The 16900-nt window shown below is 34.1% G+C and overlaps 3 protein-coding genes across 5 annotated transcripts; 1 reads left to right on the top strand and 2 right to left on the bottom strand.

The window, feature by feature from the left end:
* Window positions 1-896: 896 nt before the first annotated feature.
* Window positions 897-4694, bottom strand: LOC108848479 (protein NLP8). Its single transcript, XM_057008983.1, is given in 7 exon segments — window positions 897-1920; window positions 2003-2123; window positions 2195-2703; window positions 2706-2784; window positions 2872-2910; window positions 3283-4218; window positions 4396-4694. Coding segments are annotated over 6 exon segments (2412 nt in total). The 5' UTR covers window positions 4099-4218; window positions 4396-4694; the 3' UTR covers window positions 897-1072.
* A 5013-nt stretch (window positions 4695-9707) lies between these two features.
* On the top strand, window positions 9708-13427 carry LOC108848474 (rab GTPase-activating protein 22). 3 transcript variants are annotated; one of them, XM_018621847.2, is made up of 11 exons: window positions 9708-9866; window positions 10149-10301; window positions 10438-10536; window positions 10621-10724; window positions 10799-11463; window positions 11538-11660; window positions 11754-11842; window positions 11933-12133; window positions 12204-12686; window positions 12766-12849; window positions 12924-13427. In XM_018621847.2, exons 2-11 carry the CDS (start codon window positions 10179-10181, stop codon window positions 13074-13076), a joined length of 2124 nt encoding a protein of 707 aa, XP_018477349.2. In that variant the 5' UTR covers window positions 9708-9866; window positions 10149-10178; the 3' UTR covers window positions 13077-13427. The 3 variants fall into 3 exon arrangements, with proteins under 3 accessions (XP_018477349.2, XP_018477350.2, XP_056864965.1); XM_018621848.2 differs by having other exon boundaries at window positions 9711-9866; window positions 10152-10301; XM_057008985.1 differs by lacking the exon at window positions 9708-9866 and adding an exon at window positions 9921-9939.
* Window positions 13428-13465: 38 nt separating this feature from the next.
* On the bottom strand, window positions 13466-15835 carry LOC108851058 (probable peroxidase 26). Its single transcript, XM_057008317.1, has 5 exons — window positions 15812-15835; window positions 15290-15544; window positions 15027-15206; window positions 14769-14928; window positions 13466-13908 (listed from the first exon to the last, which is right to left on the bottom strand). Exons 1-5 carry the CDS (start codon window positions 15833-15835, stop codon window positions 13487-13489), a joined length of 1041 nt encoding a protein of 346 aa, XP_056864297.1. The 3' UTR covers window positions 13466-13486.
* Window positions 15836-16900: the final 1065 nt, after the last annotated feature.

The raw sequence follows: 16900 nt of genomic DNA, 5'->3' as shown, positions 1-16900 counted from the left end.
TTTTGTAAATTGATAACTCTATAAATTAATAAAATACTAGAATTCTAATATTACTAATTTATTGAGTTTTTAAAGTATAAGTAAAATGAACAAATGCATCCATATATAAAAGAGTTGATGTACACACCGGAATAAGGAACCGATGTGCGGAGCAAGCATATCAACAATCCATAGTAAACAAATTCAACTAAATAAAAAAATTCAATCCACAACATTTTCTATAATATTTTTAAAGTTTTAAATCACATCTAATTGTCAATATCCCCGCGCTTACGCGGGGTTTCGCCCTTAGTATCTCAAATTTAGTAGAATGTATATTCGAGAATGGCACACCCCGTATTATTAGTAATAAGTGATTACAGACAGGCCCGTTCCTTATGTAAGGCAAGTAAGGCATTGCTTTAGGCCACATTTTCTTACAATAATATTTAGGCCACGACTCAGATTTTTGTTTAGAAGCTTTTTTATTCTTTAGATTAATATCAATTCTTTACGTTATTCATATATGTTTTTATAAACTACAAAATGCCATTTTGTCAAACTATAAGAAATTTCTCACCATGCCATTTTGGTTTTAGCAATTTTGCATTTGTTATATTTGATATTATTATGGAGAGAAAATCCTAATTTATGTCGTCTCTACAAATTTTTTTTTTCGAAATTCATAAGTAATAAAAATGTATTTATAATTCAGTCAATCATAGAATAATTAAATAAATATCAATAATACTTATCTAAGATATGATTGATGAATACAATTTATGGAAATTTGTGCATGAAAATTTCGAAGAAAAATTATAAGATCTGTTATATTTATATACAAATATATATATTAGTATTTTCTAACCTTATTTTAAAATTAATTTTCGGCACTGATTACAGAGCAATTTGGTGAAGACATCTAACTTCTCTACTTAGTTTATATAAAACGATTATCATATACAGTATCATGACTCCAATATACCAAAATTGCCTTTCTCCCTCACGCCTTTTCTTACAAGCAAAACTAATACATGGAGAAATAAACAAACATTCTCTCACAAGGGAAGACATAACTGAGCAGTAGTAGGTGTCATAAACCTGCTCCAAGGTAACCGTTGCTACCAGCAGAACTACCTATATGCGAAGGTAAATCACGAACAAGGAACTTCACCGTGTGTTTTCCCATACCATATAAAATCTCCAAACACTCTTGGAGATCAGAATCTGTAACCAGCATCACCCATTCTTCTTCATCGTCCAAGTACTTGAGTTGAAACGACCCATCTTGCAGTCTAAAACGTTTCCCAACTTCTCTGTAGAGCTGTAGACACCCAACCGATGGCTCGAACTTGAAACGTGTTGTGTCTTCTCTATAAGTAGCCTTTACAGTGAGGGTTGACGATCCACTCTCGCTGCTATTGCCTTTTTGGGTTCTCATTTGGTTCCTATTGTCCATGGAAGGAGATGAGCTTCTGAGCATAGCTGCTCCTGAGCCATTTGATGAATCTGAATTGGACCGGTTAGCATTAACCTCCATGAATGATCCTGCACAAACAGAAAGTGGCTTAAGATTGTAGTCTTCTTCATCTAAGATTCATATGTTATAGTTATAGAGATGATTCTTACCGTTAGTGATGATATCATCCTCTAACTTAATTGCATTGTCGACAGATTTAGCTTTCAAGAGCTCACATAAGGAGGTATCTTTAGCCATATCCTCCTGAACTCTTACATGCGCATTGTTACCATTATTAGAAGAGCCAACTGAAACGAATACGCCAGTCGCTGAGTCAAACCTCAGTCCTCCTTCTACACCATGGACAGAGTCAAGCACCGTCTGTATTTTCCTTAACGACCTGTTCACTTTGTTGATCTTACGAGATGGCCACCTCATGATCCCATGCTGTCTGCATATCCGTTTCAGCGTAGTAGGACAAACTGCAACCATTAGATCCAAAGTCAAGAGTCTGGTAATGGAAAAAACGGATCAGAAGCCTTGACAAAAATGTGAAAGTCTCACCACCAATGCTTCTTGCAGCATCTTTTAGACTCCCAGAGAAATGCTGTTGGAGAACTCTTAAGCTCACATTCTTCTCAACGGTGCCTTTCTTCTTCTCTGGTGTTATAGCTTTGCTCATATTCTATTGAAAAGAAAAAAGAGATCAGTGTCCATTATCTACAGAACAACTAAAATTGCATACATCAAACATACCTGCTCACAAGTGCCCTGAGATCCTGTACTATCTTTATCAGAGGACTTATCAGAGAACATGCTTGTAGTGGAGTTAGTTTCCCCCACATCATCAGAAACAGTTCTCAGAGTTCGACAAACTCTCTGCATAGTATCCGAAAGGCTGTCTAATAAAAGTTGCTGTTCCAAGCTTCCTTTCATACTTAAAGGCAAGAAAAGTTCAAGTATGTAATCATCTTCACCAGTGTGAGTGCTCCTCAGTTTTACAGCAACAGCAGCACTCAAACCGTACTTTCTAGCGTGATGGACAAGAGGGTACTCACTGATGTCATACGCCTTCACATCAGAAGAAAAGAACGGCTGGTTTGATACAAAAGCTTTGCCAACGATTCCTTCCTTTTCTCTCAGAGGATGATCCAAACACGCGTGGACAAAGCCTTCCATCTCCATATCATTCACATAACAAGCTGTCTCCTCTACGCAGAGAACACGATTATTTTCACCTGAGTTTGGGATCCAGGTTAGAGCTAAGGCAACTTGTGTGCATGACATAGTGCTCTCAGAACATCTTGTATTTCAGCTAAGGCTTCTCTTTGATTACTTGAAAGGTACTGAAAAAAAAAACAAGTAATGAAGCATAAAAATGAGTTGTACTTGTACATATAGCTATAAGCTTTTGTTTGGTTTCAGGATGTTACCTGAGGGCGAGGGACCACTGATGTCCGTAAGTTTACAGCCTGAAGAAGAAAAAAGAGAGTATACGATAAGTTAGTTTTCGACATATTTGGTATACAGTACAAGGGATTCAGTAACTGCAGTTTGGTAACCTTTCAACCACAAACAAACTGTCTCCAGAGCTGGCCCTGGGAAGCTTTCATGTACAGTGGTGGCAGAGGACTCTGTCCTTAAGCCAACAAAGAGATTCTCAGACCCTAAATCAAGTTTGCATAAAGTTTAAGTGTGTTTATTGCACTTTGCTGTGCTGCAAAACACATCAAAACCTTTAAGGAAAGACAAGTTCTCTATGTTCAATGGTTTTGCTTTTGAGAGGCTTAGAGCTTAAAAAGGATTAGAGAGAGAGAGAGATAAGAGAGAGTAAGGGAATCCACCTGGAGAGCACGGCAAACAGAGTCCATCTCGGTATCAAAATTGACCTTTTCATGGGATGTGATGATCTCCATGACAGCAAAACAAGATGCACCAGATGATGCTTCAAGGATAGGTATAGCTATGGAGCCACGGACTTCGTTATCCATCGCGTGTTTCACACGCAGATACTCGTCCTTCTTGTAGTACATCACGTTTGATGTCCACTCGCGTACTCCAGAGATGAAGACTCTGCCAGGAAGACCAGGAAAAGAAGACTGATTCGGTTGGGAAGCAAATGTGAATTTCCTTGAGACTTCACGGTACTGAGAGAGCCTCGGGTCGAGCAAATAGGCCTGGTCACATGTACTGAGCATGTACTTGTCTCCTGTCTTGACAGGACTCCAAACTTGAGCTAAAACGCCTTCTCCTGAACCTGAGAACTGCATAAATAAGCTTAATGCTTTAAGCATCTTCTCATCTAGTGAGTGGCTCAAAGACCTGGGGATAGTACAGTTCAGTACACTGCGTCGTTTACCACTTAGCTCATCGCTATCTAATGAGTAACTCATATCTCCACCATAGTAAGAGCTTTCCAAACCATTGAATGAACGAGTGAGACCTGTTTGAGAGGTTGTTAGACCATACTGAGCGACCAAGGAGGTATCAGTCTCATAAGGGCTGTCACACCATGTGGCGAAAGAGTTCAGATTCATGAGCTCAGAGGAGTTGAGCATGTCGTCAGAGATGAAACTCCAAACACCAGAACCAAAGCTTAAACCATCCTTTTGTTCTTGGTAACTAAACCCATTTTCTCTTGAAGCAAAAGGGTGTTCCATTTCGTTGATGATTACTTGACCAGAACACAACTGATTCTGATTTCAAACTGTTGGAGATAAAGACAGGATCTTTGATTACAAAGAAGAGATGCTTGAAAGTTGAAACCTTCCACCAGTACCCTATAAACAGAGAAGACGTCACAAAATCAAATTCACTTAATTGACTTCAAAGAGGACAAACATCACCGAATGATATAAAGAAATTGCAAAAAAAATCCAAAACTTTAACAACCGGAACTCACAAAACGTTACAAAGAATATAGTAAAAGAGACCAAAGTTGAGAGTTTCAGACAGACCTGAGAGAATTCAAAACAGAGACGACAACTACTACACGTGTGGTGTTTCTGAGAGAGAAAATGCGGCGAGAGAAAAAAGAGCCAAAGACCAAGACAAATGAAGAGAGTAAAGTAAAAAAGTTATGAGCTTTATGCTGAAAGTAGAAACTTGGGTTTGTTTTATTAAAGCAAGTGGGGAAGCTACATCAGCAGAGTGTGTGATGTAAGGCAGCTTCTATTAATTTAAAAGTCGTAAGCTTTGCAATTTGCAACCAAAGGAGAGAAGTCTACTCAGACACGGAATCAAATCGGTTTTCTCTCTCTGAGTTTTTTTGTGCTTGTCTATGCAATTAAAAAGATGATGTGATGTTTTTATAGGAATCACTGAGTGAGAGGTATCTATGCGGTTTCAGTTAATTCGGTTAGGGTATTTCCGGTTTTTGATTATTTCGGTTAGTTACGATTAGTTTTATTAATTTAATTCAGTTATTTCGGATTATTTATATTTTTCTGAAAAGTAAACTAACTAAAAACCAAACCGAACCAAAAACTTAGAAAAATATTTTCAAAGATTTTACAAACTAGATTTAACTAGATTTAAAATCAAAATCAAAAACTTCAGTTGGTTAATTCGATTTAGTTCAAATCCGCAAGGCTAAGTATCATTATATGTTAGTGTTTTTTTACGTCGATAACTACAGATATTTAGATATTTGGGATGAAACCCAAATAATCTCTAGAAAATTGATAAGGACGAGTATTTTATCCCTGAATGCAACCAAGCAAACGGTAACTTAGCTCATATCGAAAAAGATTAATCAAAATCGACGGATTTACGAATTACTCCAAATTTTATTTTTATTACTTAGCTAATACTGATTGGCTTTATTTGTGTTATTGTATGTTTCACAAATTGTTTTTACTATTGATTAATAATATATAACAACTATTACTATGGAATCACAAAAAAATGCAGCAATAGCTAATAAAAACAATCACGTATAAAATAGAAATGTAAAAACAATAACAAAATAATTATTTTTCAAATGTATTTCACTTATATATGTTTTAAAATGAAAAAAAAAACTATAAAACATATAAGTGTAGAAAGCTATCATGTTAAAAGTAGTTGATCATTATATTTTATAAAACTAGTGATTATACGATGATGTAATTGTTATTTAATATTGGAAAGAAAAAAAAGCTATGACGTTTTAGACCATATGATTAGAGATGAATATATTAATTTATATGATTAGAGATGAATATATTAATTTATTACCAATCTTTGTAGCTATGACAAATCGAGGTGTCGCATATACTCCTACCCAATCCAATGCGGAAAGCTATTGATGAACACATTACCCACTTGTTAAAATGATAAGAATAAATTATCATTTTCTTAATCTTAATTTGGTTTTAAGAGATCAGCATGTAATATGATTTGTTTGACCTTAAACCATTATTGCATGTTAATATATGTGTCTTAAGCATATTTTATTCTTATGATGATGTCACGGATGACTCTTTCTACCTCTCCTCTTACATATTATTATATCTTTCTATTATGTTCTCCGTATATTATAAAGATGACGAAAGCTTGATATTATGCGGAGAATCATGACCGTTCCGGTTAGATCTTTTTTTTTCGGTTAGATTCTCTTCCAGATTCTTATTGTATTTCAAGATTCTTTAAGCGTGGATTCAACAATATACCGCTATGTTTTGTACTTTGCACGACTTGCTTGTCTCTCTATTTGCTGTATTTGATATTTTAAGTTTTTTTCAATCTTTTAAGTATGTATACAGTATATATGACGTAAGAATAACTAATTCTCAAAAAAAGGGATAACAAAACAACTATAGAACTGCACTAGACGACCGGAAACTCTCGAATACACGAATCTAATATGTAACTCTAGTGATGAATATATTTAATCCACTAGGCATTCACATTAAAGGATTATACAACTCCAATTTAACAAGGCCAATAATAGTAGTAAATTTTCTTTTTGTTTTTATCAACCAAACACACACTATAAAGTTCTTAGGTCGTAGGGGAGAAGAGTTCAAATGTTACTGTGTTTTTGTAAGTAAAGTCAAAGCTGTGAGTTGGTCTTTTTCTATAATTAAAATATAAGTTTTTGTGCTTGCGTATGCAATAAAATGTTGCGTTTCAATTAAGGATGATATTTTTGTAATGTCATCATATGTTAGTGTATTTTTTTTTGGTTGATAGATATGGTACGGAACCAAAAAAATTGATATCAATGAGTATCCATGGATTTTGTAAGTAAAACTTACAAGTGAAGGCATGTTAGAAAAAATGCATGTCGAATAGACGAAGCAAACAACCATTTAATTCACAGTAAAAATAGAATCTATAATTAACGTATTTACGCATTGCTCCAAATCTATAATATATACTAATATATATATTAGTGTTAATATATGTTTCAGAAAACAAACCTTACTATTGATTAATAAATTAATACATAACAAACATTACTATGGAATCACAAAAATGGCAGCAATAACTTATAAAAACAATCACATACACAAATAGAAATGTAAGAAGATATATGATGTTTTAGCCCATATGATTAGAGATGAATATTAAGTTGTTACAATCGTTTTAGCTATGACAAATCGATGTGTCACATAGATTCACATCCAATCAAATGTGGAAAGTTATTGATGAACACATTACCCACTTGTTAATCCCTAACTAAGAACAACTTATCATTTTCTTAATCTTATTTAGTGGATCAACAGAAGATGCATGCATCTAACCCTCTTTTTATGATTTGTTTGGCTTTAGACCATTATTGCATGTTAATATATGTGTCTTAAGCATATTTTATTATTATGCTGATGTCACGAATGACTCTTACTACCTCTCCTCTTACATATAATATTATATTCTCCGTATTATTATAAAGATGACGAAAGCTTTATATTATGCGGAGAAAAGTGACCGTTCCGGCTAGATTCTTCTTTTCGAGATTCGAATATGCCTTTTGAGATTCTTTAAGAATCTTCAACTACAGCTATGGCTATATTTTGCACGACTTTGCCTGTCTCCCTATTTGCTGTATTTGAGATTTCATTGCCTGTCTCTCTATTTGCTGTATTTGAGATTTCATGTTCTTTTAAATATCATCAGTATATATATGACGATGACGTGATGCTAAAATATCTTTTACCTTTATTCCCGGCAGCCTACGAACTTATAAGATGACAAAAAACCCAGTAGAACTGCACTAGATGAGTAGATACATCTCGAAAACACGTAATTAGTGATTAACATATTTAATCCACTAGGCATTCACAAAGTAAGTTTTAGATTAAACAAGTTTAATTTCAACAAGTAGCTAGATTAATATATCAAATGTTCTCTTGTTTTTGTCAACCAAACTATAAAGTTCTTAAGGTCGTCGTAAAGAAGAAGAGTTCAAATGTTACTGCATTTTTCAAATAACGTTAAAGCTGTGAGCTGGTCGGTAGCTTTCTATAATCAAAATATCAGATGGATGAACCAACCATTCCTCTGTCTAGAAATTACTATTTACTAATAACATAATGTTATTGTACTTTATATATTCACAGCTGGTTAGAAAACAAAGACTTGTTGGAGCAGTAGCAATATAATGGTTAAAATCTTAATTAGTGCCTCGTATAGCAGCAAAAGACCTTAATCAAAAGAACCATTATTCTACTTTATCAAAGAAAATATGCATTTTTAAATATAGAACAGTTAGATTGCAGCTCAATACTATAAAACAAGTCTGTGATTATAACTCTTTAGACCTCCCTAATTACTATAATTTTCCATTTTTGTGTGTGTAATCAAGTCTCCTAAACAAACCCACATTATAGCATGTAGATCTATCCAAGGCCTAATAATGATAGATCATAGAAAGCCCAGAAAGAATCGGAAAGGCCCAAATTGTATCTATCTTATTAAAATAGGAACATTACAACTTTTTCTAGGTGGATTTTTAAAAATGGATCTCATATATTTAAATTAAATGTTTCATTCTTTATATATAATACGTACCATAGTCTAACTTTGCATTAATATATTTTCTTAAATACAGTTCTTCTTTTTGTCCATATTCTATATATGATTTTTACATTTATTACATATCAATTTAAATAAGATATATACTAAGAATACTAAAAATATTAATCGTTCTATAATTACCCTATACAATTTATTTTAAATTGATCAGTATACTTTCATTGGCCATATTAATTTTATTAGTACGAATAACATTAGGTAGATAAGTCATACACACATACATAAAGATATGACTATTCTTATAACTACGTTGGACCTAATCTACTTTCTAAAATAAATAACGCATAGCTTCATATATTGTTTAGAATATAGTAATATTGTATAGTATTATACTTATACAATAATACTAAAAACAAACCAAACTGAAATATAATATATATCGAAAATGCTTTGAACCATTACACACAAAATATATTAGACCTCAGAGATAAAATTCACTTTGAAATTACGTAATAATTATTTTAAAAAATTAAATTTCGTAATGTACAAAAACATAAGTTTTATATAAAATTTTGTGTTACAATAAAAAGACACAACTCGCGCTTGCAAAGTGTTATTTTTACATACAACTGACAGTTTTGATATTGTTCTTTAAACACAAAATTGAATTATACAAACTCGATACTACAAAAAACTAAACAATATAGAATACATTTTAAAAATAAAACCCGTGCGGATGTACATATGTTTATATAATATATAAATATATTATGTTACACATATTTTCGTATAAATAATACCCCAATGTAAGTTTTGTATGATAAATGTTGAAAATACAAAATATATAGCACTATATATTTTAAATAATATAGAAAAAATCTACTTTATGTTATCATAAAATTTAAAAATCAAATTTAATAATTAAACACATTGCTTATTTAAACACACTAGTATACATTGTTATTTATCAAAATTTTATATTAATATACATTGCGATCATGTATAACATTTAGTAAAAACAAAGATAAAAAAGAAATTGACTCCCGCTCGGTCGAGCGAGTCGTGATCTAGTATTCTTTAAAATAAAAACTCCAAACTCTAATAGAAAAATACCATAATAATACTCGTCTAATATTGTAATCACAACCTAATCACATCGCAAACACACACACACAAAAAGATCTGATTCATCGCTAAACATGGACATTGTTAATGATAATGATCTCAACCTAATTGCATGAGATCACCGTAAAAGGCTATATAAGGCAAATAACAAACAATTTAGTTTATTTTCTGAGATCATTGTTTATTAAATTTTCCGCATTAGTAACTAATCCTAAACAAACAAATAAATAAATAAAAATTGAGAGAGAGACGAGAAAGCAAAAAAGGATCAAACTTTACGTCTACCCATGAAAAAATGGAGATCGGAGAAGATCATCCTCCTCCATAACCATTGACCCTTAAGGTTCCTCTCTTCATCTCTCTCTCTCTCTCTCTCTCTCTCTCTGCATCAAACGTTATGCGTATAAGCGAGAAATGTATGTAAAGTTTCAGTTTTTATTGTAGTTAGTAGCCAATTCAATCTGATCTGTTGTTGAATCGTATATTTGATACGACGAGAGTTTGTTACTTTCGGTAAATCTGGATTCCTGAAAATGTGAATTTTGATCTGTGGATTGTATTGAATGATTTTTTTTTTTAATGATGGGATTCTGATCTGATTGGTTTTTGGTTTTTGGGTTTGAAGAAGAGTTTGTGAAGTGTGTGTGAGGGACTGATGTGTTCTGGTGGAGAAGGGAAACAATGGAGCTGTGGAAAAGCGGGAGTTGTGAGTTTGCAGAAAGTTGGATCTTTGGTTCGAGATTTGAGCGAGCCTTGTCTTTCCCAATCCCACATTCAGGTTGTTATCACTGTTAGCTCTTTCTTTTTTTTTTCTGATTCTTCTCTATAATTAGCAATGAATGTTCTTTTTTTGGAGGCTTTGCTTCTTTTGTGTGTGTGTAAGTGTAATAGTTGATTTTGTAAATGGTGCATAGATTGGCAAAATGCTTAAGCCAGAGAAGTGGCAATCGTCTTTTGATAGCGAAGGAAGAGTTTCTGGTTTCCAAAAGGCCCTCAAGTTAATTATCTTAGGGGTATGCTTTTCTTTTTTTTGGCTGAAGAGTTTTGATTGTTCTTTAGATACAATGCTCTAATGGTTGATGTTGTTTTCTTATTAGGGAATCGATCCGTCTATTAGAGCTGAGGTTTGGGAGTTTTTACTTGGCTGTTATGAGCTGAGCAGCACCTCTGAGCACCGTAACCAACTCAGGGATGCTCGAAGGTAACACTGTTTAATTGTTGTATCACTGCTTATAGTGAGAGAGATTGTTAATTATTTGAATGTTATTAACGTAGGAAACGGTACAATGACTTGCTCAAGCAATGCCAGACGATGCATTCAAGCGTGGGAACTGGTTCGCTTGCCTATGTCGTGGGTTCCAAAGTCATGGATATGCGGAAGTCTTATAGAGATGAGGCCGTCAAGGTTGCTACTACTACTACAGATGAAAACAGAGAAGAAGATCATGATAATGCTAATACTGAAGACCATCAGAGTGATTGGAGTAATAATAATAACGGTGGTGCTGATACATCTCATGTACAACACAGAAGAGGGAGTTCTAGCGAGTCTGTTGATTTAGCAAGCGGTAGAGAAAGTCCAGAGAGCGTAGTGTACAACACTTCCTCTTTCGTGTCTGCTTCCAGTCCGTATGGCTTTCCTTCTTCCCCTGACGGTTACTTTGACTTCCCCTCGCTGCCGGTTACAGATTTGTTTGGAAGGAACAGTTTAGATCAGATAGAGGTTTCTACTCCGGACAAGGATGCTTCATTGCACAGAGAGTTAAGATCTTCTGCTGCTAATAAGAATGCTGACTTAGTTAGAGAACAACAAAGGTCTACTTCAGAGATCGAAGTGATGCCTCCGGAGTCTGTTGCATCAGTAAAAGAGACTCCCTCTGGTGTGGGGAATGTCACAGAAGATAGAGTGTCTGAATGGCTTTGGACGTTGCATCGAATAGGTAGAGATGTTCTTCCTTTTTCTCTGTCCCAGCTTGGCATCTTTTCATTGTTTAACTCTCTCTTGTTTCCTCAGTTGTTGATGTGGTAAGGACAGATGGCCACCTAGAGTTCTACGAGGATCCAGGAAACCTAGGAAGAATGTCTGATATCCTTGCGGTTTATGCTTGGATTGATCCTTCAACTGGTTATTGCCAAGGTTCTATATATCTCTTCAGTTAAACTGAAACATGAGAAAGCTACTTTGGTCTAAATTAGAAGACTAACTCTGTGCTTGCAACTCTGTTGATAGGAATGAGTGATTTAGTCTCTCCATTCGTGGTTCTTTTTGAAGATAACGCTGATGCCTTTTGGTGCTTTGAAATGCTCATAAGAAGAACGGTAAATACCAATACTTAATTATCTTATTTTAATGGCCTTTGTTTGAACTATGCATTAATATGATTTTGCTATGCGTCTTAACTTGTGCAGAGAGCGAATTTTCAAATGGAGGGACCAACTGGAGTGATGGATCAGTTGCAATCACTGTGGCACATACTGCAACTCACAGATAAAGATATATTCTCTCACTTGACGCGTATTGGTGCTGAGAGTCTTCACTTTGCCTTCCGTATGCTTTTAGTACTCTTCCGGCGAGAACTGTCTTTCAATGAAGCTCTCAGAATGTGGGAGGTTAGTAGCTCTTCTGTTCAAGCTCTGTATCTATAGTGACGTTCTCCTAACCATGAAACTTTGGATGTAGATGATGTGGGCAGCTGATTACGATGAATCTGTTGCTGAAACTCTGGAGAATGATTGCTTGGAGCCTCTGGTGATTCAGACTCCTAGTAAATCCAGACCTGAAGTGAGTGAGGAAACCATATATGATAGTATAAAGAGAGAACCAGCATCTTCGAAGAGCGGACCAATTTCAAAGAGCAGCGGTTTGTTGTCTATGAGCGGTCTGCTGCCGAAGAGTGGTCCTTTGCCAAAGACCACTGGTCCGCTCTCTGAGGAGAGTGGGATGAAGTCAACATCATCCTCCTCCTCTTCCACATATCACTTCTGTGGTTTGACAAGAAGTCTTTGGTCAAGGAACGGTAGAACAACCACACATGCCCCTTGTGTAGTCTCATCTATCAGGAAAGGGGATGATGCTCTTCCTGTCTTTTGTGTGGCGGCGATTTTGATTATGAATCGACATAAGATCATGAAAGAAACTCGCTCCATTGATGACATGATACAGGTTAGAAAGTTTGTTCTGTTTATTCTCCTTACATGCTCAAGTTGATGAGATGCATCTATATATCTTTTTTTTTTTGCAGATTTTCAACGATAAGGTTCTTGTGTTTAGCGTGAGGAGATGCGTACGCACAGCCATTAAACTTCGTAGGAGATACATGTACAAGGTTAGTTATCCTTAGACAGAGAAAGTTTATGGTTCTGTATTATTCTATTTTTAACTGTTGAGGACGCTTGTTAGAGTCAGGTAATCAAGACCAAGAGCCACACTCAGTCTCAGAATCAAAACGAGGTTCAGATCCACCATCAAACTCATATGGAGAGCCAGAAGCTGGAAGAGACTCAAGGTGCAAGCCAGAGGCAAACACAAAGTTCACATCATAGTGGTGACTAGTCAGACTCCACTTATTAACAGTATAATAAGATAAAACTAAAAGAAGAAGAACAGTTTTGGCACTATGAAGAGACTCTGAGAAGCTTGTGACATTGAATCGCTTGGCACTAGACAAACTGAGACTCATAATCAAAGAGGTTAGACAAATAAAAATTTTATCTCTCTTTTTCCTGCATGAACAGTTTTTATTGCATAACCTTTTATACTTTAAAATGTGAATATCAGAAAATTTTATACTTAGAAAGCAAACACAACAAGAATCATATCTTCTTTAAGCTATTATAGAGAAGCCTTTTTCATGGCTGATGACAATGTAATAATGACAATAAAAATCTATATGTTTCCTCTTTATACCTTCTGTTTATTCTTCTTCTTGCAATCACAGAGAGAGATTGTGCTTCTTGTGTTTATTAGTTTCTGCGCCTGCAATCTCTTCGTATCTCGCCTTCGTTTTTAGTTAACACATTAATAGACCCCATCCTGCTCATTGAAAGAGCAAAAGATTTCCTAAAATCCTCAAAACCCGCTGAGAACTCCTCAGAGATTTGCTTGGTGTCATCATTGTAGAGCAGCTGTTGATCTACTTCGAGAACAGACTTGTTTGATAGAACCCTGGTGTAGTATGAGCTTGAGAAGCTGTGGCTTGATCCTGTGTCCGGGTTTAGGTAGACGAGCGGATCTGTCTGGCCTTTCTTGGTTCTTGGTGGACATTGCTTTGCCATTTCAGAGAGGAAAGACTTGTCCATAGTGGGGCTTGGTTTACCTGTGTTGTTGAAGTTGTAGAGACGGTCAACGATGTGGCTGCAATGTGTTCTCCCCATTGAGTGTGATCCTAGTTTAAGAGATTTAATTCAGCTAAACCGATTCAAACTAAACCAAAAACAAAAACTATAGACTCTATAAACCCAATATTAATAAATATAATAAATTGATAAAATTGAATTAAACTGATTCAAAATATAAGATAGATCAATAAAATAATATTTTTAAGAAAATGTGATATTTTAAAAAAAATCCTAAATCAATAATTTATTTATATATATTTATATAAGTACAAACAAAATATTATATTGTGTATTTTATTTATTTTTATAATGTAATTATATCTATATTTATTGATACTTTAAAATATTTTGATATTATAATATCTAGTAAACTATAATTAAAACCACATAAAATACATTAAATAATAAAATAAAAAATAATATGAAAGTTTGACTTTTTAAAATTTGAGTAATGTATATACGACAAAATAAGTTATTTTTTAGTTTTTAAAATTTTATGCAACATATTTATATACATTAAATAATAAAATATAAATTAATATGAAAGTTTGACTTTTAAAATTTTGAGTAATGTATATACGGAAAAATAAGTTATTTTTAGTTTTTAAAATTTTATGCAACATATTTATATACATTAAATAATAAAATATAAATTAGTATGAAAATTTGACTCTTTAAAATTTGAGTAATGTATATACGACAAAATAAGTTATTTTTAGTTTATAAAAATATATATAAACAATTTTTTATTTTTATTTCATAAATTAATAATTTTAAAAATTAATAAAATATCATAGTTTGAACATAATTAATTTATAGGTTTTTTCACTGTACCTTAAACAAACTGATTTGGTCTCCTGTACAAACAAACCTTAAATGAAAATAAACCGAAAAGGCAACTACTGACCTAGAAGTGTAGCCATGTCAAGAACATTCAAGCCTCTAGATTTGAAGTAAGCCATGGATGCATCCCATGAGATGGACGGTGATGGTAGGTCTACGGTTTGCTTATCAGACGTGAAGCCATCTCTCCTGCCTGTGAACACAGGATAAGATGGTGCACCTGCCTGTAGGAAACCATTTGCCCAAGTATAGCAGCTGGTCAGTATCTACATGTGTCTGGATAGAGCTAGAAAGAGAGATTGAAATGGAAGAAGATTATAACCAAATGAACAGCATCTCGAGTTGCGAGGTTAAGAATGTCAGCGCAAGAGACAACACCAGGACATCTTTGTTCCAACACTGTTTTGATTTTGTCTATGATCACGAACGCTCCAAGTCCTCTGTTTGCCAGCGCCATTCTCTCTGAGTTTGGACCTTCTAGAAGAACCGATGCATCGCATCCCTATCATCATAGTGTCACACATACACACATAAACATATAATATTCAAATGTTATAAGACAAGAACAGGAGAAGAAAAACGGACGGTGACAAAGCAATCTGAGTAGAGGAGACGTAGGAGCTTAGGAGCAATGGTTGTATCGTTCTTGTAAAGTATCTCAACTTGATGCCTCACAAAGTTCTCAGCATTCTCGCAGGTGTTATAAACTTTGTAGAAATGCCATGTTAGTTTCTGCATTGATGGTCCCATCACGGCTGCCTCAGCCGTTCCCGGGAAGAGGCTGAGGGCTCCAATCACCACCACCGCGAGGAAGAGCTTATTCATAACTAGATTATATATCTCTCACGGTGAAGCTTTTGAGTGTTATGGAGAAAGATAGATGTGATGTTGAGTACTAGTGAGGGGCTTATATATACAAGGGAGTTTGATATATAGATTGTGAAGGTGCGCATGCTTACGGGTTTTGTCCACGTGACAACTCTGACTAGGATTGAGACAACTTTATTTACTAAATGATATATAAAAATTAATTAAGAAACAAGCTTTGCAAGCATAATAATCGGATCTTTGTTGAGTTTGTGTTAAGTACCGTTCAAGGTAAGTTGCCAGCCCGTAATGTCGTCTACCCATTTAATTTCTGTGCCGACGTTTTGAATATTTGTTGAGAAATAATTTGCATGAAAATTACTTATGATAAAAATGTTTTTTTCACAGAAATATAGTGTTTTGATATCTATATACCAAAACATCTCTTTCTGTGATATTTAATCATATGGGCAAAGATGAAATTAACAAATGGTATGCCAAAATTATTTAGGATACTAAAAGGGGCAAATATCAGATCGGTTGGGTTAAAACTTTGATATAGGTTTTAAGAGTTGATGGTTTGTGTTTGAAGATGTTATGTGACATGCATGTAAGAAGCAAAGGTCAAAAGAGAAAATAATAAGACCATAACACGACTGGAGGTTTGGATTTTTAAAATATGTACTCCTATTTCTTAAAAATTAATTAAAATAGTATGTGTGATAGCTTAAAATATTAATCAAGTGTGTGTATATTACACATGTATATATTTTACGTTATGGTCATCAGATAGTGAAGCAACGTGTTATCATGTGATCTTAACTCGGATCCACGAGTTGTTCGATTTCCCATGCAGAAATACGAGATCCCATTTCTCGTTTGTTCTTATTTATTATGTAGAATATTGTTTCAAACATGTATATAAGTGATGATCTTAAAAATGGAATATAGAAGTGGTGACAAAAATCTAGTTTTCAACAAGGACTGGTCATGATGTCATGTCGATAGGAAATAGCTAGCAATGACAGATAAATATGGTGATAGATAGATTAAACGAAGATTATTCGTTTGTCACTTGACATTAGCCAAATAATATTCGCTTAAACTTAACCCATTTTCTTGTAATGTTGTTATCACAGTATGGTATGTGAAACAAAAACAATTATGATGAAAACTTTATTCTGATTCAAATTCATGATATGTAGTATAGTCATTAATTTATAGCTTATGGTTTTCTTTTTACAATCCATTTGTGAAAACACAATCAATTCATATTTGTTTTCGCTTTTACAAAAAGAAAAAAGCATATTTAGTTTAATCATTTTACACTCGAACGTGAAAGATATAGAATAATACAATACATAATGTTTGTTTCCTTTAAAGATATGT

The sequence above is a fragment of the Raphanus sativus genome, chromosome 4 (genome assembly GCF_000801105.2).
Source record: "Raphanus sativus cultivar WK10039 chromosome 4, ASM80110v3, whole genome shotgun sequence".
Lineage (NCBI taxonomy): Eukaryota > Viridiplantae > Streptophyta > Magnoliopsida > Brassicales > Brassicaceae > Raphanus > Raphanus sativus.
The sequence above is the reverse complement of the archived record's forward strand: the minus strand, read 5'-3'. Positions and strand labels throughout refer to the sequence as shown.

Excerpts from the sequence above, each read along its gene's own strand:
- LOC108848474 (XM_018621847.2), top strand. The coding sequence starts at position 10,179 with ATGTGTTCTGGTGGAGAAGGGAAACAATGGAGCTGTGGAAAAGCGGGA. Across the intron at positions 10,302-10,437 it reads TTTCCCAATCCCACATTCAG|ATTGGCAAAATGCTTAAGCC; the intron begins GTTGTTATCACT and ends AATGGTGCATAG. Across the intron at positions 11,843-11,932 it reads AAATGCTCATAAGAAGAACG|AGAGCGAATTTTCAAATGGA; the intron begins GTAAATACCAAT and ends TAACTTGTGCAG.
- LOC108851058 (XM_057008317.1), bottom strand. The coding sequence starts at position 15,835 with ATGGGTAGACGACATTACGGGCTG. Across the intron at positions 15,545-15,811 it reads GTAGACGACATTACGGGCTG|ATATATAATCTAGTTATGAA; the intron begins GCAACTTACCTT and ends TCACCGTGAGAG. Across the intron at positions 13,909-14,768 it reads TGACATGGCTACACTTCTAG|GATCACACTCAATGGGGAGA; the intron begins GTCAGTAGTTGC and ends CTCTTAAACTAG.